Raw genomic sequence first — 24,160 nt, 5'->3', positions numbered from 1 at the left:
ATCATCTATGATGGTTTCAAACTGAGTTTCCTTATATTTCCCCAGACCATAAATCTTTATTTAAATGTCACCAAACCATTTAGCAGTTTCATGGAGTACTTTTAAAATAGTGTTCCAGCTTCTCCGTTTATGTCTGTCAGTTAGCTAGCTCAGCGGTCCCTAACCTTTTTTGCGCCACAGACAAGTTTATGTCCAACAACATTTTCAACATTTTCACGGACCGGCCTTTAAGGTGTCGCGGATAAATACAACAAAATATAACCAGTACTGGTACCAAAAAAAAGAAGATTTATTCATAACACACGGGAAAAGACCCAGGGAAACAGAGTTAACGATAAAAACGATTAAAAAAAATAACACTAAAAACCCTGAAAAACATAAATTTCACACCCGAGCCTCAACTCTCGCGGCCCGGTACCAAACGACTCACGAACCGGTACCGATCTGTGGCCTGGGGGTTGGGGACCGCTGAGCTAGCTAATAAAATCTGCTAGCAACAGTTTTTCAGATTACCACAAAAACAGGACTGAATCTGACAGCAAGTCAGAGTAGAAAATGTTTTCCTAAGGTTGCATTTTAAATGAGTACTGATATTTCTCATTATTCTTTTTTGGTGTTGGCGTGCTTCCCAAATATGGGCTAAAATAATGTAAAGTAATGCTAACACGTTAAATCACCAGCTTTAACAGGTGGTCTGAGATAATGTCTTTATTAAACACACATCCTCCGAGTGAAAACTCGGGAAAATTAAATGAAGAAATGATCGTTTACTCATCACAGCTAACTAGAGCCAAACGTGACATTGATCCTTTTATCTGACCAACATCAGAGTCAAATCCAGAGTAACAGGAAAACCTTCAACCAGTTAAGAGCTGTTAATTAAGATCATCGATACTGGGATTCTTCTACACTAAAATGTGTCTCTATACTATATACAGTATGGCTTCTATTCCCAGGTACACATACAAGTGTGGTCGAACACAGTCAACATTTCCACCATTTCTACTCTCGACATGCAGAGTGGAGGATATAAAGTCTCTGGATAAGTACATTCTCCAAGTCCCTTAGGAGGACCAGTAGATCCTGATCTTGGTCGAGTCCAGATCGGGTGCCCAGGCCTGGGTATAGCAGCTCTTGACTGAGACCTCCTAGCAGCAGGCTGTGGAAGTCCTCCCTGTCCAGGAGCTGATCCATGTTCTGCAGGAAGAATCCTTCACAAAACCTGCAGAGTTCAGCTCCTCCATGGTGCTGCAAGTGCAGAAGCTGAGTCATTGTCTCTGCGATAATCCATTTTATATATGATGTTGATATAAGAAATTTTTCCTTGGAGATTTTTTTCGCAGCAACATTTATGCAAACAGTTGTTCCTTCTATTATGATCTTGAAATTCAAGTCACCATTAAAAAATACAATAATTTTTACACCTAAAAGAAAATAAGGCTTGAGTTTTTAGTTTCACAGCCTGAAGCATGAAGGTCTAAATAGAACATGGTCCAATCAATCAAATGTAATATGAGAAATCACAAATTCTGCCTATTCTTTATTTTCTCTGTAATCTAAAGTAATAAAGTGAGAGAAACAGTTTGTGGTGGAGTTTATACGAGTCCTATCATCAGGTTCTGTAACTGCCCATCAAAAGGCAACAATCCAAAACTTTACCTGAGTTATGTTTGATCAGTCTCCCCTTCAATTTCATCTTTTTTGGGATATTTAGATTTGCCGTGGCTACTACTACTGCTACTTTTCATGACAGTGCTTTCATATGCAGTCTATGGTTTGAATAAAAGCTGTGTCCCAGATATCTAACTGTCTTACATGTCAGCTTGTGTGTTTTTACCTTAGCAGCCTTGTATATGCTGACAGTATTGTCCAGAGTAAGGCTTTGCGACAGTGACATTTCACAGCGTCTTTGCAGACCTCGGAGCTGGTAGAAAGTGGCCACTGGCAACAGCTATGAGACAGATACCAAAGAGTAAACCATCAGTGTACTTTACACTATTTACAAAGCTGGATATGCACACACGAGTGGTGAATACACATTAAAATCATTTGTGGATGTGTACTTCTGCCATAGTAATAACCTGATGGTAAAAATGGTCTGTATTTGTATAGCGCTTAACTAGTCCCTAAGGACCCCAAAGCACTTTACACATCCAGTCATCCACCCATTCACATTGGTGATGGCAGCAACATTGTAGCTACAGCCACCCTGGGGCGCACTGACACCACCGGGCCCTCTGACCACCACCAGAAGGCAACAGGTGAAGTGTCTTGCCCAAGGACACAACGACTGAGACTGTCGGAGCCAGGGCTCGAACCGGCAACCTTCCAATTACAAGGCGAACGCCCAACTCTTGAGCCACGATTGCTGCTCCTGTCCAAAAAAGCACGTTACCAAAAAGAAATGTTTGACTGATTTGCCAGCAGAAACAACAGAAAATAACAGATGCCGTCTAAAGTATTTGCCCCGGTGACAGAAGTAAGTCATAAATAGTTTAAACCTACCTCACAGTCAGTGGCTTAAAGAGATTCATCTAATGAAACACAAACCAGTACAATCCACAACAAGCTGGAAATCCTAAAAAAGGCCCAGACTGGAGCAGGCATTGACTCACAGTCTGTGGGACGTTTACCTTCAAGGCTTCAGAGGGAGACACAGACAGCCCCTCAGTTCCTCCACAGTACAGAGACTTCATCATCATCTGCAGGGAAACAAACAGCCTTCATCCACCTAAACGTCTCAGTCACATCTGCACCGAAGCACAAGGGGTAAGCTAGTTCCTCACCTGGAAGGTGCCGTAGGTCATGTGATTGATGTGGACGATGTTATCGGGGGAATCTGCGAGCAGCTGGCGAAACCTGCCAGGACAGAACGCACATCAGGACACATTTCATTCTTTAAATAGGCGGTGACATTCGAGGCCACTTGTTCACATAAACTTTCTAAATAAAGTGTAAGAGCTGTTCTGAAAGAATTAATGATCAATAATCACATTAAAATGGATACTTTCTCTCATTGGTTATCATAGCACACGGAAGCTCACTGAGGAATGCCTCCTATTAGTGGATGAAAGGTTCATTTCTAGGTAAGCAGTGCTCAGCGCCATTTGATAAAATGAACATTTAAAGTTTGGTTCTAAATCATGATGTGTCCGGGTGTGGTTGGTGGCTCGGCTGCAGGGGAGGAGTGGAGCAGCAGGTTCAGGGTGTGCTGTGTAGGTCTTCCCTATTTCAGTAGCAGCCGGGCCGGAGAGAGAGGAGCTGCTGGAGCAGCGTGCGCCGGAAAGTGCCACGAATAATAAAAACGGATTGTATCAAAATAAAAGAAAAAGGCAAAAACACACCCACGGAGCCGTGTCGGGTCACTCAGTGAAGTTACACGTGCTATTTAAAAAATAATAATATTGGATCCATTTCACAATGTTGATATTTTGAAATTGATCTCACATATTGTGAGAAGAAACAATTAAGGTATAATTATTTTGTATTACTCAAAGGTTTCATGAAAATACAGTTTGGTGCAGGTTAAACTGCTTAGCGAGCAGTACTGTGGTGAAGCTTACGGCAGTGCAGTGTTAGAATCAAGGGCGGCAAGCAGCAACCACAAACAGGTCAGCTGATCACAGCCTGTATGCAAAGACAAAAAAACTGCTCAGGCGTATTTGTCTTATTTCTAAATTATTTTCTTCCCTCACACTGGTCCAACCTGCCAAATCCCACTTTACTGGATCTGAACACGCCTACTCCAATACATACGTACATCAGAATATTTAGTGTAGTGGACAGGTTCCTCTGTTATGAATCATACAAAGCTGCTTCACATCTTAGGTTAATTTCACACTGTCAGCACTTTATAGTGTGCTTAAGTGTTTTTGAGTCAGCAGCATGTTTGGAGAGTCTGTTGGGGGATTTCACTTATCATAACTCTTCTAGACGAGCTTTGCTTAAATAAGAGCTCAAAATAACTTTACACTAGAGCCATGTGCAGTCCCTCATGTCCTTCTCTGTCTGAATTAGAGCTGTAGAGTTAATCATATTAATAATATCTGCTCTCAGTGACATCATACAGATCCAAGAGTAGAAAAACTGTGAAATGTAGCGTTTAGAGGAGTCAAAAGCTTGAGCCGTTAGCTCACCCAGACTTCTTATTTACACATGTACCCTGACCTCATTATTGGAAATTTAACTACTTACAATTTACATGTTATGCAATTTCTCCAAGCATTGCGTGCACGAGCCTATATTCTTGCATTGTATAGTCCTTTTGCTACATGCCCTTAGACATTAATTTTGTTTGCATTGACTAGAACATGTCTGCAGCCTCTTATAGGTTAATAATAACAGGCAGCTAATGTCAGTCAGCGAAGAGAGATGATACCTGTCTGACGCAGACATCAGCAGCACTCGGTGTGCAAAGAATGGGCGCCCGTCCACCATGAATGTCACATCTGACATCTCTTTGTTGTTCAGAAAATGAATATCTGAGCAGAGACAACCATGTAATCCTTCATAAGTTGGTCAAATGTAACATGTTAAACATTGACACTGGCAGGAGGGGAGTGTTACCCAGCTGTGTGGACAGAGTGACGTCCAAAGGTGGGACCGGAGGAACGGGAGACGAGCCGTAGCAGAGAGAAAAGACAGTCGCCAGACGCTTTGTTACCACGTAGTCCTACATAGAATAAAACAGAACAGGAGATCATCGTAGCACTGACCTCTGCACATTCAGCAGCACACATCCACACACACAGTCCTTTATATATGCTGTATTATATAAGAAGACTGATGATCCAAACTCTGACTCCTCCAGTGGTGAAGCATCTGCGGGAAATTTTCCCCGAAGCATCCATCAGCATGTGAGAATGACACTGATGGATGTGTGAACGTGGCTCACACTAATGCCACTGCTGAGTGCTGTGATGAACTTTACTGAGAAATTACCAAAGAACAAACAAGTATGTAAATAAATGAGAAAATATTTTTATAATATGGTGTCATAGTTTGAACAGGTTTGAATTTCAGAATAGTCCCCAGTGCAGGTATAAATGTCCCCAAATGGTTGGCTCTGTGTACCTTTTCAAAAGTGTGGGAGTGGTCGGGAACTACGCTTCGTCACGTTCTGCAGCAGTATCATTGTGACACACAGTTTGTCTTTCATGCATGGGAGCAAAAAACCAACTGAACATCCGCCACCTTGTAGAGCTAGTAGATGTTTGTTGTACTGGGCACAGAGTGTGACACCACTCTCTAAAATCTGTTTAACAATAAAAATGTACCATCGCTATTTTTCAAGACAGGTCAGGAATCATCATTTCTGTTTCTTTTGTTTAGCTGCTCTGCCTCAAACCCTTTATCCGCATTTCCATGAAATTATGGAAAGACAGGAAAATCCACATAATCAGAGATGCAGAGGTGCTGAGTTGTACCTTGGTGGTCTCCAACATGCTGAACATGAGCGGGATGCCCGTGGAGAGAAGCCCGGGGCTGTAGTCCTCCGTCCTGATAGAGGTGAACTCTGTGAGGAGGGAAATGATGACATCGTCCCTACACAGCTGTTGGGCTCTGAGCAGAGACTCTAACCAGATGTGCAGCCTCCAGGGGACACCTGGAGAGATCAGCGAGAGGGAACCAGGGAACGTGTTTGAGGTCTTTGTGCAGTTGGAGCCAGAAGCAACAAGCTGTTAAACTACTCTGTTTTTCCCCGCCGCTCTCTGGATTGCTGCTCATCAAAGCCAAAGGAAATAGGAAGCTGCAGGCAGGTGATTGCAAATGTTCCTTTTATAAAGACGCTTTCAATGCAATATATGGAAAACCACCAAGTTTCCTGGCATCATACAAAGTTTGGATTTTGAATGCTTTTGTTAGTTCATTCAGTTTATTTCACTTTCATTTGTTGAAGCACACAAATACAAAGAGAACGTGCACACCTCATGGACAACAAAAAAAAGGGTTCAAATTTATATTGAAATTTGTGCTGTCAGCATTAAACGCGTTAACGAGCTAACCGTGCTAACGCGTTTAACGCTGACAGCACTAGCTGTCACATCCTCAACTTCTTTTACGTCTCTCAGTGATCTAGTATTTTTATATACACTCAACAAAAATATAAACGCAACACCTTTGTTACTGTTCCCATTCCCCATGGGATGGACATAGAGACCTAAAATTCATTCCAGATACACAATATAACCATCCCTCCCAAACAGTGGTCACAAATCAGTCCAAATGTGTGGTAGTGGGCACATCTGCCATATTGAGATAATCCATCCCACCTCACAGGTGTGCCACATCAGGATGCTGATCTGACATCATGAGTAGTGCACAGGTGTACCTCAGACTGCCCACAACAAAAGGCCACCCTGGAATGTGCAGTTTTGTCTCACAGCAAAATGCCACAGATGCCACAAGCAATGAGGGAGCGTGCAATTGGCATGCTGACAGCAGGAATGTCAACCAGATCTGTCGCCCGTGCATTGAATGTTCATTTCTCAACCATAAGCCGTCTCCACAGGTGTTTCAGAGAATATGGCAGCACATCCAACCGGCCTCACAACCGCAGACCTCGTGTAACCACACCAGCCCAGGACCTCCACATCCAGCAGGTTCACCTCCAAGATTGTCTGAGACCAGCCACCCAGACAGCTGCTGGAACAATTGGTTTGCACAACCAAACAATTTCTGCACAAACTGTCAGAAACCGTCTCAGGGACGCTCAACTGCATGCCCGTCGTCCTCATCGGGGTCTTGACCTGACTCCAGCTCGTCGCCGTAACAGACTTGTGTGGGCAAATGCTCACATTCGATGGCGTCTGGCACGTTGGAGAGGTGTGCGCTTCACGGATGAATCATGGTTCACATTGTTCAGGGCAGATGGCAGCTGAGAATGTCCCAGTTCTTGCATGGCCAGCATACTCACCGGACATGTCACCCATTGAGCATGTTCGGGATGTGCTTGACCGGCGTATACGACAGCGTGTACCAGTTCCCACGAATATCCAACAACCTCGCACAGCCATTGAAGTGGAGTGGACCAACATTCCACAGGCCACAATTGACAATCTGATAGACTCCATGCGACGATGTGTTGCACTGCATGAGGCAAATGGTGGTCACACCAGATACTGACCGGTTCTGGGTCCCCAGATACCCAATAGCGCAAAAAACTGCACATTCCAGGGTGGCCTTTTGTTGTGGGCAGTCTGAGGTACACCTGTGCACTACTCATGATGTCAGATCAGCATCCTGATGTGGCACACCTGTGAGGTGGGATGGATTATCTCAATATGGCAGATGTGCCCACTACCACACATTTGGACTGATTTGTGACCACTGTTTGGGAGGGATGGTTATATTGTGTATCTGGAATGAATTTTAGGTCTCTACGTCCATCCCATGGGGAATGGGAGCAGTAACAAAGGTGTTGCGTTTATATTTTTGTTGAGTGTATATAAAAATATTAGATCACAGTTTTAAACGCTCGCTGTTGAAACGTGTTTTCTTTGTTTTCCAGATTGTTCTATATGTCGACACACCCTCCTGTCAGATTATAATAACTCTATCAAGCAGTGAACACTTGAGGTAGATTTTCATGTCCCAGCAATGAGCTTCATAAATACACCTCTGTGCCTGCTTCTTGGTACTGTGCTAGGGCTGCACACTAGGCTAATAGTTTCAATGTGTTCACTTCACTGGATGTGTGTTTTTTAATGAACTAATTTTTCAATCAATTTGATTTCATTCGAGCCAATTAAAGTAACAAATAAGGTGTAACTGGGCTCATTATGAAGCTCATGATGAAGCTCTGTCTGATATTCATGGATATTTTCATCCTGAGCTTTGTAATAAAGGACTGTAAATCTCACATTTTGCTCTCCTCTGATTTCTTCAGCATGAAATTTTGTTTTTATCTGTCACAAGTTTACAATTAATTACGCACATTTCAAAATTATACCAGGAGCCTGCAGTGCATATGTATTTACTTCTTAATTAAAAGTCGATTACCCCAGTTCAGAGTTCCTCAGTTTGACATCACGTGCTTACCCATGTCTCTGAGCTCCATGGTGACGTCCAGGTAGCCGTGCTCCGCGCTGTAGTAGGCTGCCTGCTGCAGGGCCTTCATCCTGTTCTTACACAAACTCGGAATAATGCTTGGGGAGTCAGGAGCTAGAGGCTGTGTTGAAAATTTTAGTTCCTCTTCCTCCTCATCCTCCACTCCTTCAGCCAGGATCTCTTCCAGAGAGAGGATGTCCTCCTTCCTGTGCTGTGGCTGCTGCAGAAGCCTCCTGAGGATGTTTCTGCAGGTGGAAAGGGCAAATGTGTTGCTATATATGTGTGAAAGAGCAAGGTAAAACAGGAACTGGAAAATGTGGAACTTTAAGTCTCACCTGTGCCCATGTGCTGCTGCATAGCTAAAGCAGTTCATGTCTTCATACAGCGGTGAATTCCCATGATGCACTTTGATCAGAGGGTCTGCTCCGTGAGCGAGCAGCAGGCTAACCATGTCGTAGTAACCTGAGAAGATCGGATGTTCTATTGGTGGATCCATTCGAAACATGTGACATGTGACATGTGTGACTCGTGGTCACATGGCCCCTCATAGAGCCTAAACTGGCAGCGCTGTCAGTATACAAGTCATTATTCTGCTAAAACATCTATTCATACAAATAGTTTTCACCAAACAGTCAACCACGCGAAAACCTCAAAATAGATGTTATATTGTAACCAGTTTTTATTTACACCATTGTAATTTATTCTTATTAACAATGTGTTTCTGATCAAAAAGGTCCACTTTGGTAAAGCTACAGTTTTGTCAGTTAACTTCAGATTACATACGCTAAAATGTTCAGCAGAATGATACCTGCTGCAGCAGCTAGCTGTAGTGGTGTCTCAGCTGAGCTCTCCTGACTGTCCAGCAAGGCTCCACCCTCCACGTCTGCACCGGCCTCCAAAAGCAGCTGCCAGCATGAGAAACACGATACTGTGAGAGACTCATTCAGTCAGACCACTGCAGCAATTAAAATGCTAATTTCAGTAGTCCAGTGAAATGTTTTTCTGCTGATGGAGTCTGTTTGAAGGACTCACCTGAGCCACGGACAGGTGACTGTGAAGCACAGCAAATGTTAAGGCCACCCAGTGCCGACTGCCTGGGTAAACAGACGGATGTCTGGCAGAGCTGCCAGGGACCTGAACATAAAGCACACACATACTTCACAACCTGTTGTTATGCAATGAGGTTTTACCTACACCACCATCACTCTTTACCTGCATGTCCAGGTGAGCTCCGGCTTCAATGAGCATCTGCACTAGTGCCTCATCTCCTGCTGCTGAGGCGTACATTAGAGGGCTCATTCCCTGCAAGAACACATAGTAGGTTTTGTTTCTTTTTATTTATGTACATAATTTAGATACAAAGTAATACAATGGAAAACACATCAGGAGACAGAGGAACAGAATGACATCCACCAGTGCAACTATGTACACATGATATGTAAGATGTATTTAAGATTTTTAAAATGTTAATGATTTTGCATCGTGAAAATAGATACAGTTGTATCTCATTATTTGTGCACAAAAGAAGAATCTACATTTTTACATTTGTAGATCGTAAATCAATGCAAGACAAAACAAACGGACTAATGCATCGTTTGGCTCGTAGAGTCAGCTAAAATGAGCAGATCACATATAAAAACACATAATCATTTTAATTTTGCAATAATGAGCACTGGACAATACATGTCATTACAGTAGATGTCTTTCTCAAAGGGCTGGAACTAACTTTAAGGAAGTGATACCGCCACTGTTATCTTCTTCCATCCATGTGCCGAGACAATGCAGAGCAGCTACCTAAACTCTGCTACGACAGAGGTCCATGATCCTATTATTACGGTTACTGTTATCTAGCATATGATAATGTGACTACTCTGAAGAAGAAGCCAACAAATCAGACACACTTCAAACTCTATAAATCTATAAAAAAGAGATCTGAGAGCTGAGACATCATCATGTCAGTGCAGTCAGACTGACAAAGAGTCACAGCTTTGTTGAACCAATTATTCCTTTAACCTTAACTAGCAATGACTTGATGAATTTCTTCGCAAATAAAATTGTAACCATTAGAAAACAAATTATTCATAGCTGTCCCACAGCTGCTGATATTAGACTCTGTCTCCTATGAATCTATCTGTATACTGACAAAGGTATCACATTTATCCAGCAGAGCTCTTCTGACCTTACTCTGATTGGAGTCTTCTCAGTAAATTTTTAAGCAGTTTTCTGAATTACATTTTAAACGTATAAACATCAACCTAGTATCTGTTCCAGTCACTGAAACACAGCTGCACTCACCTGATCGTCTATAGTGTTGACACCTTCAGCTCCTAGAAGCCGGGCGGCGTGGTGGAGCAGGTCTGCTCGGCCACACGAGAGCATCCTGAATCCTAAATCCAACTGGAATTTAGCCGAAGCAGCTTCTGCATCCAGACATTTAAACAACTGGAAACAGCACTCTGGCCTGCAGAGTAACACAGTAAAAAAACAGGTCATATCAATTTAACTCCTATCTGCACGGCATTTTTAGAGAACATCCACCTATTAGAGGACTAGATGCTGCTCATACTGATATCCATACAGCTTGTTTTGATATTCAGGGTTCCTGATTGGAGGCTCGATTTCCTTTTCTTTTTTGTGGTCACTAGGCAGTCTTTCTGTACCTGGAGGATCTAAGGCATCCTTTCAATACAGTCTAGTTGAGAAGGTTGAATAATGCCAGACAGGTTGGTAATCAGTCAACTCCAGCTTTGACAGTATACACGATCAGTGGTTTTATTCTTTGGTGTCCTACCTCAGCTGCCTGGGCTCACAGTCCAGTCCTGGCAAAAGCTGTCTGGCCGCCTGTCTGACATCATCACTATCAACCAATAGGCTACGGCGATGTTCAGCGTGCACCACGGCAACACGGATCCACTCCATGAGAGGAGGGAGGAGCAAGAATGGCCTGAAAAAAGTTTAACATAAGACAGTATAGAGATGGCCACACACACACACACACACACACACACACACACACACACACACACACACACACACACACACACACACACACACACACACACACACAAACCTCTCTCTGCTCAGTGTCATGGTTGGAGGGTCAAGGTTGGGATTCTCCAGTGATTCCATCTGTGGGCTGGACAGGAAGTAGTAGAGTGTGCGGAGGGCATCTGGAGCCCAGGATACTGGCATTTGATTGGCTGAAGAAGAGTGGCTGATGGAGGCACTCGAGCTTCTTAGACGCTGCATGTGGTGCATTGCTCGACACACCAGATCACCTGCAAAAAGACAGGAACCATCATTTCCCACCACCACAGGCTGTCATATTTCAGAAATTTCAGAAAGTTTATAAACTTAATATATTTGTAGTTATGTCTGTTTTATGGACAAAGAAATAATGTAAAAAAAAAAGAAAAACAACAGCAATAATGAGGCTGAGATTATTTGCCATAAAGCTCATACAGTTACAATTTAATTTGCATTATTTTTCCCTCTGATCTGCCATTTACCTGCTGATCCAGTGTTTTTGAGTTATGAACCTTCCAGTTTTGTTGACATAGTGGATCACAGTGGGTCTGTAATAGTCAGAGTTCTGGAGTAACAGAGTACATGTACCAGCATAATGTATTTAAAAACACAAAATATGAGTAACTGTATTCTGTTACAGTTACCACTTAAATAAGTGATAATTAGAATACAGTTACTTTGTTAAATGCATTACATGGCGGTCATTTCCTGTTTCATATGTTAGCCCATCCCCTCTCTAATTGTGGTAATTCCACGCATTGCAGGAAGCCCAAACAAAACACGCAATAAGAGGCTCTAATGTAAGCGTCCTGTTAATGTTGGTGGCGTCAGTTACACAATGGACCCGGCGCCAGCACAACAGAGCCAGCAGTGCACAGGCAGGAATGCATTTCTTATTGACCGTGCAGCCAAGCTGCTCTCAGCGTCAAAAGACTCCAACCTAAAGAAACATCTGGAAATAAGTTCTTTTTAAAAGCTAACGTTAGCCTACTGCAGCTAGCTTGTTTTAGTTGTGGTAGCTACCTAGGTTATGTGCCAGATAATGAGGTGCGGTGGCCTGCAGGGTCTGAAAGTGCTCTTGTTATTTGGACACAAGCCACAGGTTATGGAACCAAGTGGAAACACTGTGTCCCAGGAGTCCGACGTCGGTCACAGTTTAAATAAACACACACAAAACACAGGAGCCTACTGTGCTGACTGACACAACACACACGTACTCAGCTCTCCAATGCTGCCAACGCAGGTGGCAAGGAGCGCCTGCTCCAACATCCGCAGCTCCAGCTGGATGTAGGCATCTTCCCTGCTCTCTGTGTATGGGCTGATGTGGGCTGGGAGTGACAGCTCACCTACAAAAACAAAGAACATTTATGAAGCTGTAAGTTTTTAGCCAAGTTTCCTGCATAAAGGTGGGAGTTGGTTTGTTGCATCACTTTGGCCTATGTACGTGGTTGGAGAAGGTTCTGTCTTCAGAAACTCTTTGCCAGTTTTAAACTCATCACTGCAACGTAGCATTACAAAAGTATCTCACAAACACACAGAACATCATGGATACAACAGTTCTGAATGCACTGCAGCACAAAAGCTCTCTCATGTTATTGACATGATGCACCACCACTTCAGGCCATCTGCGATGCACTCACTCTCAAAGCCAAGCAGCCACTTTAGAAAAGCCCATACAGATATACGCCAACACACACACACACACACACACACACACACACACACACTCGTAGATCCCTGACCATTGTGTGCTTTTGAATCGGGGATTTGCTGACTCGTAATCTTACGCACAATGGAAGCCACATCACTGATGGCAATCTGCAAAACCTAAAGCCCAACAGAATACAAATCCAGCTTTAGTGAGGCATTCACAGTGATCATGTATGGAGACATGAACATGACTGACCAGCCAGGACAGATGGGGATGGTGAAGTGGTTGTAACCACTGGAGCGTTTACAGGTACTTAGTTTTCAAGTTCAATTCAATTCAGTTTTATGTATATAGTGTCAAATCACAACAACAGTCACCTCTATATTGTAGAGTAGATTGTACAATAATTGTAAGAGCTAGCTAGAGTAAGCTAGCATTTTCTGCATCCTTACTATACTCCAGTGTTTTTAAAACTTAAGATCCAGCAGATTTCACAGTCAGAAGACAGACAGATCTTCATCCTCTTTGATGCCTTCCCTGCAGATGGCGGCCCCTCCCTGAACCTGGTTTTGCAAAAAGAGGTTTTGGGGGTCTTTTTCTCCCCACCGTTGCCAAGTCCTTGCTCACTGTGAATCATGTAATTCCACTGGTTCTCTCTATGGTCAGATCTTTAGCCTTGACATGACCATAAACCACAGGTGTCGAGGGCCGGTGTCCTGCAGGGTTTAGATGTGGCCTTGATCCAACACAGCTGATTCAAATGGCTAAATGACCTCCTCAACATGTGTTGAAGTTCTCCAGAGGCCTGGTAATGAACTCATCATTTGATTCAGGTATTTTCACCCAGGGTGAAATCTAAAACCTACAGGACACTTGAGGCAGTATACAGCTCAGTGTATTAGAAACAATATTCACCGTACGGTGTGGCCCAAACCTCATCCAACACCTCTGGGATATACCAATGTTAATCAGACTGTTTATCAGCCTGAGCTGATTCATTCCTCTCTACTGAAAAAACATCTCTGCTTTCTAAAACCAGGCCTGGCCAGAAATAAAGAAATCTTTGGTTAAAAAACGGACTTGTGTAGGTGATAATCGATGCTCATTACCCTGCTATGTTTACAGACAGGAGACAGGGTGAACAGGCATCTATTCACTGGTGCACAACAGGGGACCAGTCTGCAGTGGACAAAGCACAAATCACTGTTCTCTAATACCGACCCGTGTAGGACCGACCCCCCCTAAAGACACGCCTGAGCTCCTGTTCCCAACACTGCCCTGCTTACATCCAGAATCATGAGTGATTAAGTCATTTCCTTTGACGGTCTCCTTGTGTGTACCTGCGGCTCAGTGAAAACAGTGCTCAACAACCCTCGAGCCTGCAAGCACACACTGTGAGAAAGACTGAGTGTATGTGTGTGTGTGTCCCAAATGGAGAGAGAGGCTCAGTCCCCGGCCCCGAAAACAACAGCTCTTTTCTGCTGCATGGTATAATACTGCAAGTGTTTGGTTGAGACAACAGAACCAGAGAGTCAAAGGTTGTGTGCGTGTTTCAGTGTGTGTTTGTGTGTAAGGGTTTAAGGTTACAATCTCAGTCCCGATCCAGACTAAACCAGGAGAGAAGGAAATACATTAAAAAGAAAGAAAACCTCTGCAGTGCTGTGAAAACGGGTCAGATAGTGACAACATGGAACATTTACATGCAGAAGGTTTTATTATTGCTACAAAAATAATTTAGAGTAAAGACTAGTAACAAGAGTAAGAGTAATGCTCATGGCATCAAAGCAATAGAAACTCAACAACATCCAACTGGAATCATGTAGGCAGACCTCTGTCACCTTCTCACTGTGTTTATTCACCACTCCCCATTTAGTCATGAGTTATTATTAATCTCTGGCTCTCTTTAACAGAGGGTCTTTATCCTGTCTTCCTTCTCTCACTCCAACCAATCGCAGCAGATGGCCCCGCCCCTCCCTTAGCCTGGTTCTGCAGGAGGTTTCTTCCTGTTAAAAGGGAGTTTTTCCTTCCCACTGGCGCCAAAGTGCTTGCTCATACGGGGTCACATGATTTTCAGGGTTTTGTCTGTTGTATTATTGTGTGATCTTTACCTTACAACATAAAGCACATTGAGGCAACTGTTGTTCTGATTTGAGAAAACGGGGAATCACAGATTGTTGCTAATCAAATAAATTAAGGCTTTTTTGAACTTCTGTTAAAGTCATTTATAACCTGTTGCTGTTCTAATATTTTGGGACTACATCACACTAGAGTAAAAATAGGATGTCAACTAGCTGGGAACAAAAGGTTACCTGGTGATCACATCTTCAACCAGCAAAACTGTGGATGCAGTCGAGCCTCTGCATCTAAAAACTGAGTCAGTAGTCTCGAATTCTTTCTAATGGTCATCAGGGTCAAGTTTAAGAAAATGATCTTATTAATCATTTTAAATAATTTATTGCATAAAGGCCTTCTTAAGTATATCTCCCTGTTCATACTTTGGTTCGTTAAAATAGATGATAAAGGCAGAGCATGCTTTTTGCGACTGACAAATTGTAACCAGACCATTAGGCATGCTTTGGATGTAAGATGCATCCCTCACTTATTTGGCTTTCATTCTACTAAGGACACGGCGTTTCATTTCTTCTGACTTTTCTCAATTTAATTAGCCAAAACCTGTACCCCAGTTTAAATAAAAGTTAATAACTAGCTGTGGTATCCATGGTGTCAGTGTCTCCACTATAGCACTGCCTTTTTTACCTTGACCTGTTGGTCAGAATATTAGAGAGATGGATGCTTAACCCAACAATGTAGACAAGAGCCTGCAGCTACAGAAATATTATAACCATGAAAAAGGGATTTTTGAATTCACACAGTTCACCCAAAAGCACCAGTAAGTCACTTGTTTGTGTAGTATACAGTATGATAATACAGTACAGTACAATACAGTATGATCCTAAACAATCTCAGTGTTTTAAGCGGAGGTCAGAAGGTCAGTCAGAGCAGGGGTTAGCTCAGTGTTCATAACATCAAGGAACCTGAACAGACTGTTTAAAGTCAACTTATGGTAGAAACAATCCGTATCAGGGCTTTTATGATACGATCTCTGTTTCACATGGAGCCAACATGACAACACTAATGGAGCAAACATGAAGAAACATGAAGTGCCAAATGGCACAGAAACAGAGAATCCTGTGCTCCTACTTGGGTGGGATTAAATAAAGCCTCCGCTCAGAGAAATGTCAAACACACAGGCAGAAGATGTTGTTTTCGTCGTATAATCTGGTTAAAACCTGCAGGCCGCATGTCTGGAGCGATTCTGTGTTGGCTTGGGGCAATGAGCGCACAGAGCCAGGAATCAGCAGCCATGAGATGCTGTTAACAGCAGAGCAGAGCTCCAACATCCAAACGGCCTCCTGTCACAAAGAAGTTTACAGTTTGATTAAAGCTGGTCAGGACAGAGCCGTCCAATGTGCTCGACCTCTGGTTAACCATTTACTTTGGTGCAGTTGTCCATAAAATGCTCCTGCTGGAGCCTTCCTCTGTGGTGGAGCTCACAGATTGTATCCTCCTGCTAATACAACCCAAAGTAGCCAAGCCATTAAACATTAAACCACATTTTCCTTCTGTTTTATAGTTTCACATAAAGGCCAGATGGAGATGACATTAAGTGACATTTGGTAGCCAATGAGTGTTGGATTACTCCATGTAATCTGACCCAGCATCAGGTACTGTCTCCAGCTGGCTGCATCCACTTCCTCCTCAGTCATAGCTGACACACACACACACACACACACACACACACACACACACACACACACACACCAAGTTTACCAAACATTTCAAGTGTTCATTAGTAAACTTTTTTTTTGACTGTTTTATCCTTTACACTTAGTTTTCTTTTATGCTTTCATATGCAATTTCTTTTGCTTTTGTGTTTTAATGCCATTCAACTTGCTAGCTGTTTTGGTACCTTGCCATAGCCCTCATCCTTCCCTGTTACTTCATCCTATTCTCTTGCATGTTAAGCACTTTGGTACACCACTGTTTTTTTGTTTTTTTTGTTTTTTTGTGTCCCGTTTGGATCTTTAGCCGTCAGAATTGTTGTCTTAAGGCCAAGAAAGATGCCAAGCAGATTTATTTTACCAAGTGGATCATCATGGCCTTGCCATATTGGTCCATTTGATTGACCTTTATTATAATTATGAATTTATTTTATTTTCGGTTGCTACAAACGGGACAGACATGACTGGGGGATAGGACAGGGGGAAAGAATGAAAGAAAGAGAGGGAGAGAAAGAAAACCAAAGGGGAGAAGAGACGGTGAGAAGGGGGGAAGAAAGAAAAAAACAAACAAACAAAAAAACAAAACACCTGGATCACCTGTATGGAGAAAAGAAAACAGAAGAGAAAGCAAACAACAAAGAGCAACATAATAAAAAACAGCACCATCACAATAAACTAGCTAGCAGTAGATATCAGTAGATACTAAATATTAAACGATATTGTGCAGCACGCAAGATAGACAGCGCACAATGTGCTTTGAGGCAGCAGCCAAGAAAGCTGTAGTCCGCGTCTGTGAACACCCGTGTGTACACCTGTGTGTACACCCGTGTGTACACCTGTGTGCATACCTGTGTGGATCAGCATGCTTGCATTCCAAAGGTTCCTCCATGTAACGATCTGCTAGGGAGTGTGGGGGAGCCACAGCCCCGTCCACCAGGGTATGAAGCAGGTATGGAGGAGATCCAGGCCCCAGAGTACAAGGACCCGAGGAGGACCACCAAAAGGGGGGGAACCGTGCCACCCTCCTGGGAAGAGCTGAGGAGAGCCCCAAACGAGAGGTCACCCAGCAGCTACGGAGCAGAGGCCAGAGGGGGTTGCAGTGGCGTGCCCGTGGGTTCTGCCGGCAGCCAGCTGTGCCAGAGAGGACCGAGCTTCAGGCCCAGAGGCCAGAGGCCTGCGAGCATCCCACCCCCCCGGAAGGGGCCCAGCCGGGCCACAGGCGCCAGGCCCCACCAATCGGCCACCAGGAGTGAGCTGGTACACCACTGGTTTTTAAATGTGCTATATAAATAAAGTTTGTTGTTGTTGTTGGATAATGCTTCAAAATATCTGCCCAAAGATAGCTCCCACGACCTTGCACAAAGGATTGTGACATCACTAATAGTACTGATTACAGTAATATTTGGTTGTTGAGATCCTGCCTGTAGAGCTGACACAGTAAATAAATCTAAGTCAGCTTTCACATAACCAAAGCGTTCTTCAGGTAAGCCATCTTTGTTGGTGACACGGCAAACACCATCATGACCGGGTGCGTCTGCTCTCTGAGCCATTACCAGTTTGCAGCAGAACAACTGTAACCACTGTATTTGCTGCAGAGTAATTCATCTGCGCCTCTTTTTCTGTTCTCTGTCATCCTGCTCATGACCCAGAAATCAGCCTCATCAGTGCATCGTGTTGAAGGACGTCAGAGTTATTCAAATATATTTGGAGGAAAGAGGAGAGTTACTGAAGGATGCTCAGGAGTAAAAATAGTTCACTGATTTTTTTAACCTACACAGAAGCAGATGAAAACTACAGATGTCACAAAGGAAGACAAAAAAAGCCTCATGTAAGGAGTTCGCTCTGAGCTGATCTGACAACCATGTGTGTTGCAGTGTTAGCCTAAATCTGCTTTCTGTTGTATTTATTATGAGCTGTGTCTGTGGATGCTATCAGCAAGCTGTCTGCAAACAAAGTGGAAATATTTGCTCAGGTTTCACTGCTTTTCTTGCCAGATCAGGAAGAACACTGTGGCTGTGTGTGTGTGTGTGTGTGTGTGTGTGTGTGTGTGTGTGTGTGTGCGTGCGTGCGCGCGTGTGTGTGTGTGTGTGTGTGTGTGTATGGGTCAGAGGCTAACAGCACTCATTCATTTACTTTCCCTGTTCGTCCTCATTTGAGGGTTGGGACCTGTAGTATCCCAGCGTGTTGCAGGCAGTTTGAACATATAAGGGAAACGATTCAATTCAGTGTCATTTATATAGTCCCAAATCACAACTCTGTTTCACCAGGTGTGGTCACTAGGTTCTGTAAGCATGCTGTTGTTGAGCCAATATTAAAAAGAGTGGTTTGGATCCAACACAGCTTAAGAATTATAGGCTTATCTCTAAGCTTTCATTATTGTCAAAAATTCTGGAAAAACTAGTTGCAGATCAACTTACCACTTTTTTTTAGAAAAACATGAAATTTATGACAAATTTCAGTCGGGTTTCCATAAAAGTCACTCAACAGAAACCGCAAAATTAAAGTCTCTAGTGACATTATGATGTCAGCTGACTCCGGAGCATCCTCAGTCATGGTTTTGTTGGACTTAACATCTGCCTTTGACACCGTTGACCATACCATCCTGATTAACAGGCTCCGGGACATAGTCGCTGTATCCGGTCTGGCTCTGGAGTGGTTTCAGTCACACCTCTCCAACAGATCTTTTAGTGTTTTTGCAAATCAGTTTATGTCACATTCTAAGGATCTGACATGTGGGGTACCACAGGGTTCAGTTCTGGGACCGATTCTTTTTCTCCTGTACATGTTACCTCTAGAACTTATAATCAGGCAGTTACCTGAGGGGTCTTATCACTTCTATGCTGATGACATTCAACTCTACTGCTCTTTTAAGCCGATGGAAGTCCATAAACTGTCCTCTTTAATTAAATGTTTAGCTTCCCTTGAGCAGTGGCTTGGTGACAACTACTTACAGTTGAACTCTGAGAAGTCAGAAACATTAATTATTGCCCCCAACAACCAGATATCTCTAATCAAACAGCATCTTGGTTCTCTTGGCTCATCTGTTCACCCGAGCCTCAGGTACCTTTTTTTTAAAATTCTGCCATGTCCCCAAAACAACACTCTCGACAGTTCATTAGGAACTGCCTTTTCAGCTAAGAAACATCTCCAAACTGCAAACTTTGTCTAAATCTGAGTTAGAAATGGTTATTCATGCTTTTATTTCATCTCGCTCAGATTATTGTAACAGTCTGTATCTTTGTTTGAGCAAAAGGAATCTTGACCGTCTCCAGTTAGTCCAGAATGCTGCTGCAAGGCTTTTAACTAAGACACGAAAAACGGAGCACATTACACCAGTGTTACGCTCATTACACTGGATTCCAGTACATTTCAGAATTCATTTTAAAATCTTGGTACTGATTTTTAAAGCTTTGAATTGTGATGCCTCTGCCCACATTTCTCAACATCAACCCCACACTCCCTCTCGCAGCCTGAGATCATCTAATCAAAGGCTGTTGGTAGTCCCACGAACTCGTTTTAAGACCAGAGGTGATAGATCTTTTAGAGCGGTGGCCCCCAGGTTGAGGAATGCTCTAACTCCATCATTGTGTTGCTTTAATTGTATTTATTCTTTTAAAAAGCAGCTTAAGACTCATTTATTTAGACTAGCTTTTAATTAGATTTCTGCTGTAAGTTTGATTGTGCTGTTTTTTTTTATGTATATCTGTTTTTATATTACTGTGAAGCACTTTGTGGTTTTTATCCTGTGAAGAGTGCTATATAAATACATTGAACTGAAGAGAACAACAGTTGCCTTGAGGCACTTAATGGAAGGTAAAGACCGGTGACGGTGGGAAAGAAAAACTCCCTTTTAACAGGAAGAAACCTGACAGAACCAGGCTCAGGTAAGGGTGACCATCCGCTTGGGATAAGGGGAGAAGAGTAGAGATTGTGGAGATACAGAAATAATTCTTTTATTGCTGCCATATAATCTGCATCATTATAATTGCATTAATAACATTCTTTACAGCATTATTTCATTTAATAATATTTCTTACAGTATTGATATTGCATTTGAGGACCCTTCCATTAAGTATTTTATACATACTGCATATCTGTGCTTATTTTGAGTTGATGTTCGGTTCATTAAGGGTCTTAAGCTTCACTGGCGTGACTGTCCAGGTGATACATGCTGAGGGAAACTAGAACATAGAAGGATAACTGCAATGCATGCTTACAACACATATAATCTAGGAATAGGCCTGAGCAGAGGCCCAAATGTTCCCAGCTTCTTGTTGCAAACCTGTTGCATTTTACTTTCTGGCAACAGATGACCAGAGTCAATAATTAGCCCCAGAGACCCTGAGGGCTTGAAGTTTATTACCTTGCATGGAAGGTGTTATAGAAAAGAGAAGTTCTATGTCTGCTTATAGCTATCAAAGATGTACAAGATGTACGATTAACTGTGACTAATGTCTGGAACCTATTTTAATCTGTCATTGACGCCATGGGGGGGGGGGTGGGGGGGGGGGGGGGGTGTAACCCCACTGCTTTATAAGTGTCCACAACATGTATTTTGGTCAGAAGACATATGTTGATGTTTTCTCTGGGCTGTTAATAAACTCAACGTTTGATTGCACTTTTCTGGGGCCTCCGTGGTTTGCGACACTGCTCTACATTGATCGATTTCACGACAAGATGAATGATAACTAATGATGAAACGCAGGGTGGTGTATAAACACACAGTGGGTGAAAAAAAGGTAAGTGAAGAGAAAAAAAAGACAGTGCATCATGGGAAGCCCTCACCAGCCTTGGCACAACCAAGGGAGGATTCAGGGTCACCTGATCCAGCCCTAACTATATGCTTTATCAAAAGAAACAAAGTTCTAATCCAAATCTGTAAAAACGTAACCATCTGTCTCCCGAATTCAAACATGAAGCTGTCAAGCCTCAGTCCTAGCATTCATGTGGATCTTGCTTTAACATGTACCTCCCACTTAAAAGCTGCAGCCGATCAAGCACACCTAATGATGGCAACAACACTCTCCATCAGCAGCACCCTCCCACAGCAGGAGCAAGGCCACAAAGACTGCTCAAGAATACAATAAAGAGCCCAAGGAATTAATCTGCCCTTCAAACTCAAGGCCGAAAGCATCTTTTGTCAATTTTGTGACATAAGATTCATGCAAACTTTGCTCTGTAACACTTCCTCAGTTGCTCATTGTCCATGCTGTGATTATTCAAAGGCAAAATATGTTTAAGAAGAACAAAGCTGACCTCAGTGAGTCTAACAGACAGTGTTTCCTACTTACTACCCAAAATGCCTCTTTCCTGTCTGAAGGATTTTCTAATTGCTCTCTCTGTGGTGTTTGTAGACTTCTTAAGCTTCTGGTTCTTATTATCGGGACTCTGGAGAGTTCTCAGCAATTTAATGCCATCATCAACTCGTCTAATCTGTAACACTACCCAGTTCAACAGAGGACCGAGTAGGAAGTCAAGGTTTTTCCCCTCTGTAGTGAGGTCAGCCTGTGAAGATGTAGCCCACAACCGTCAGTCACAGATGCATGTATGCATGTATGCATGTATGCAAGTCCTGGCACTGTACTGAAGAAGAGTTTTTTTTCAAAGACTGATTGAAATAACAAAAGCTGGCAGGTTTTCATCCAGACATCTTCCTCTTTCTCACAAGCTGTGATGTGAAAGTGTAACAGAGAAAGAAGAGGAAATATCACATATTATAAGATAAATGTGACAAAAATTTGGAAAGAGAAATCTCAGCAGAGCCTCAGACTAGCCTCAGACTAGCATGCTACAGCTGGACATAGTGTTGTTGTCTCTATATATGACATATATACAGTATATATATATGACTCCTATAACAGCAGAGGTCAAAAGAACACTGCTTCACTGTGACTGACAGTGAAGTAAGAGCTCCAAAACAAATAAGTCCTAATGGACAAATCGTTTTGTAACCAGATGAACATAATTATAATAAAAGTGAACATTAGATTGGAATGTTGCACAAAGAACACATTGTATCCACCGTATCAGAAAAAAAGGTGTCAGAACCTTTTTTGAACTTTCTGAAGCACCGTTTGTGGATCTGCTGGAAGGTAACTTGGATGAGTTGGTTGTTGTAAAGCTATTTCTTATTTTGGATTTTCTGTAGTTGTCATTTTTTAATCTAAGGTTCTTGACAGGGGAGAGAAAAAACAGCCTGTACATGTGCATATAATACCTGCTTTAAACTTAAGCGATAAATTAATAACATTTGCATTTTGATCCTTTTTTGTCTTTTTATTTAGATCAGAATTTTTAAAGATCTATACTTTATTAAAAGTAAGCTTCAAAATCTCGTCATGAGGTCACTGAACTCACCACTGGCATTTTTGCCACATATGAGATGCTCGTAGACCTGCAGCAGCCCCCACAGCTCTGCGTCGTTGCTCACAGCTCCATCCAGCAGCTCGGTGGTCACCGGACCGCAGATGACCCCGTCGATCTGCCCTCCCTCCTCTTCCGCGGTCAGCCTCGCCGCCTGCAGCCCACGTCCTGCCACTTCCTCTGCCAAAGTTTCGACACAGGCTGTTAGGCACACTGCAGCGTACTCGTGCACACGAACCGACACCCGCGTCTCCACCATCCACCTAAAGAAACGGCCCGCGGAGAGCGTGAGGCCGCAGCGCGAGGACTTGCCGCGCTGACGCGCGGTGTTGCCTGAGTTCATGCAGTACAGGGACACCGCCTTCACAGCAGATGAGATGCACTTCTCTGCGAGACCCCAACTCAACACCAGCCTCACTGCGCTCTGCACTTCCAGCCGTGTGCACCGCCTGTGCAGCTCACTCAGCCGCTGAGCCTCCCGGGAGATGCGCACCAAAGCTCTCCGGAGCAGGACAGAGAGCCGGTGGACCGCTTCCCTCGTGTATGACGCACGCGTGCGGGCAACTTTACGCACAACTTCCAGCAGCTCCTGTTCGATCCAGGGATACTCCTCCAGCTCGGGCAGAAAGGGGCATTTCGTTAGGATATCTATCACGTCCTCCGGCAGCGTGCTCACAGTGTCCCAGCTACCGTTTCTGCTGTACAGGGAGCCGGCGTGCTGCCAGCAAGGACCCCGGTGAGGTGTGTTCAAATTTGGCTGCGAGTGCCCCGACCTGCCCGAGGACAGGCTGAGTGACGGGCAGTTCTCCCCCGCCATATAACCTGAGTCCAGGCACAGGCCCTCTAGGGTTTTAATCAACACATTGTTGGACATGATGTGGAGCTCTTTACGCACAATAAAGAACCCAGCTAGTGTTTACCATTCCAATTTTGAGCCCCAGTTTAAAGAAGAGAGGCTCCTACATCCAGTTGCCAGAAACACACAGCTGTAGGAGAGGCTATACCAAACCTGACCGCAGTTTAAAGAGGGACGGAGTGTTTTACGCACAAGCGACCAATCAAACTCGAACTCACAGTACTGCCACAACATCCTTTTCACCCTGCTCGTCAGCACCTCCCTGCGGCTATAACTACGCGTGATTATCTGTGGGTGTGTTAAAGTCATTGGGAAAAAAAGTCTGGTGTATGATGTTCACATTAAAAACTACGCTGGACTAGAACTCCTTTTCACCTCAGCTGTTTTTACTTTCCAAGTTGGAAAAGCCCAGATGAGACATATTTTGTTAAA

At 43.4% G+C, this 24,160-nt stretch overlaps 1 protein-coding gene across 1 annotated transcript; it reads right to left on the bottom strand.

Moving 5' to 3' along the window:
* Positions 1 to 722: 722 nt before the first annotated feature.
* LOC101473797 (ankyrin repeat and BTB/POZ domain-containing protein 2-like) lies at positions 723 to 23,904 on the bottom strand. Its single transcript, XM_023154122.3, has 17 exons — positions 22,867 to 23,904; positions 12,294 to 12,422; positions 11,120 to 11,327; positions 10,841 to 10,993; positions 10,345 to 10,510; positions 9,262 to 9,351; positions 9,082 to 9,183; positions 8,858 to 8,954; positions 8,385 to 8,511; positions 8,041 to 8,294; positions 5,427 to 5,605; positions 4,567 to 4,672; positions 4,379 to 4,481; positions 2,787 to 2,859; positions 2,634 to 2,702; positions 1,838 to 1,951; positions 723 to 1,248 (listed from the first exon to the last, which is right to left on the bottom strand). The coding sequence occupies exons 1-17, from the start codon at positions 23,744 to 23,746 to the stop codon at positions 1,003 to 1,005; spliced, it is 3,096 nt and encodes a 1,031-aa protein (XP_023009890.3). The 5' UTR covers positions 23,747 to 23,904; the 3' UTR covers positions 723 to 1,002.
* Between the last annotated feature and the right edge of the window lie 256 nt (positions 23,905 to 24,160).

This window comes from Maylandia zebra, linkage group LG1 (genome assembly GCF_041146795.1).
Source record: "Maylandia zebra isolate NMK-2024a linkage group LG1, Mzebra_GT3a, whole genome shotgun sequence".
NCBI lineage: Eukaryota > Metazoa > Chordata > Actinopteri > Cichliformes > Cichlidae > Maylandia > Maylandia zebra.
This window is presented reverse-complemented; position numbering and strand designations above follow the sequence as displayed.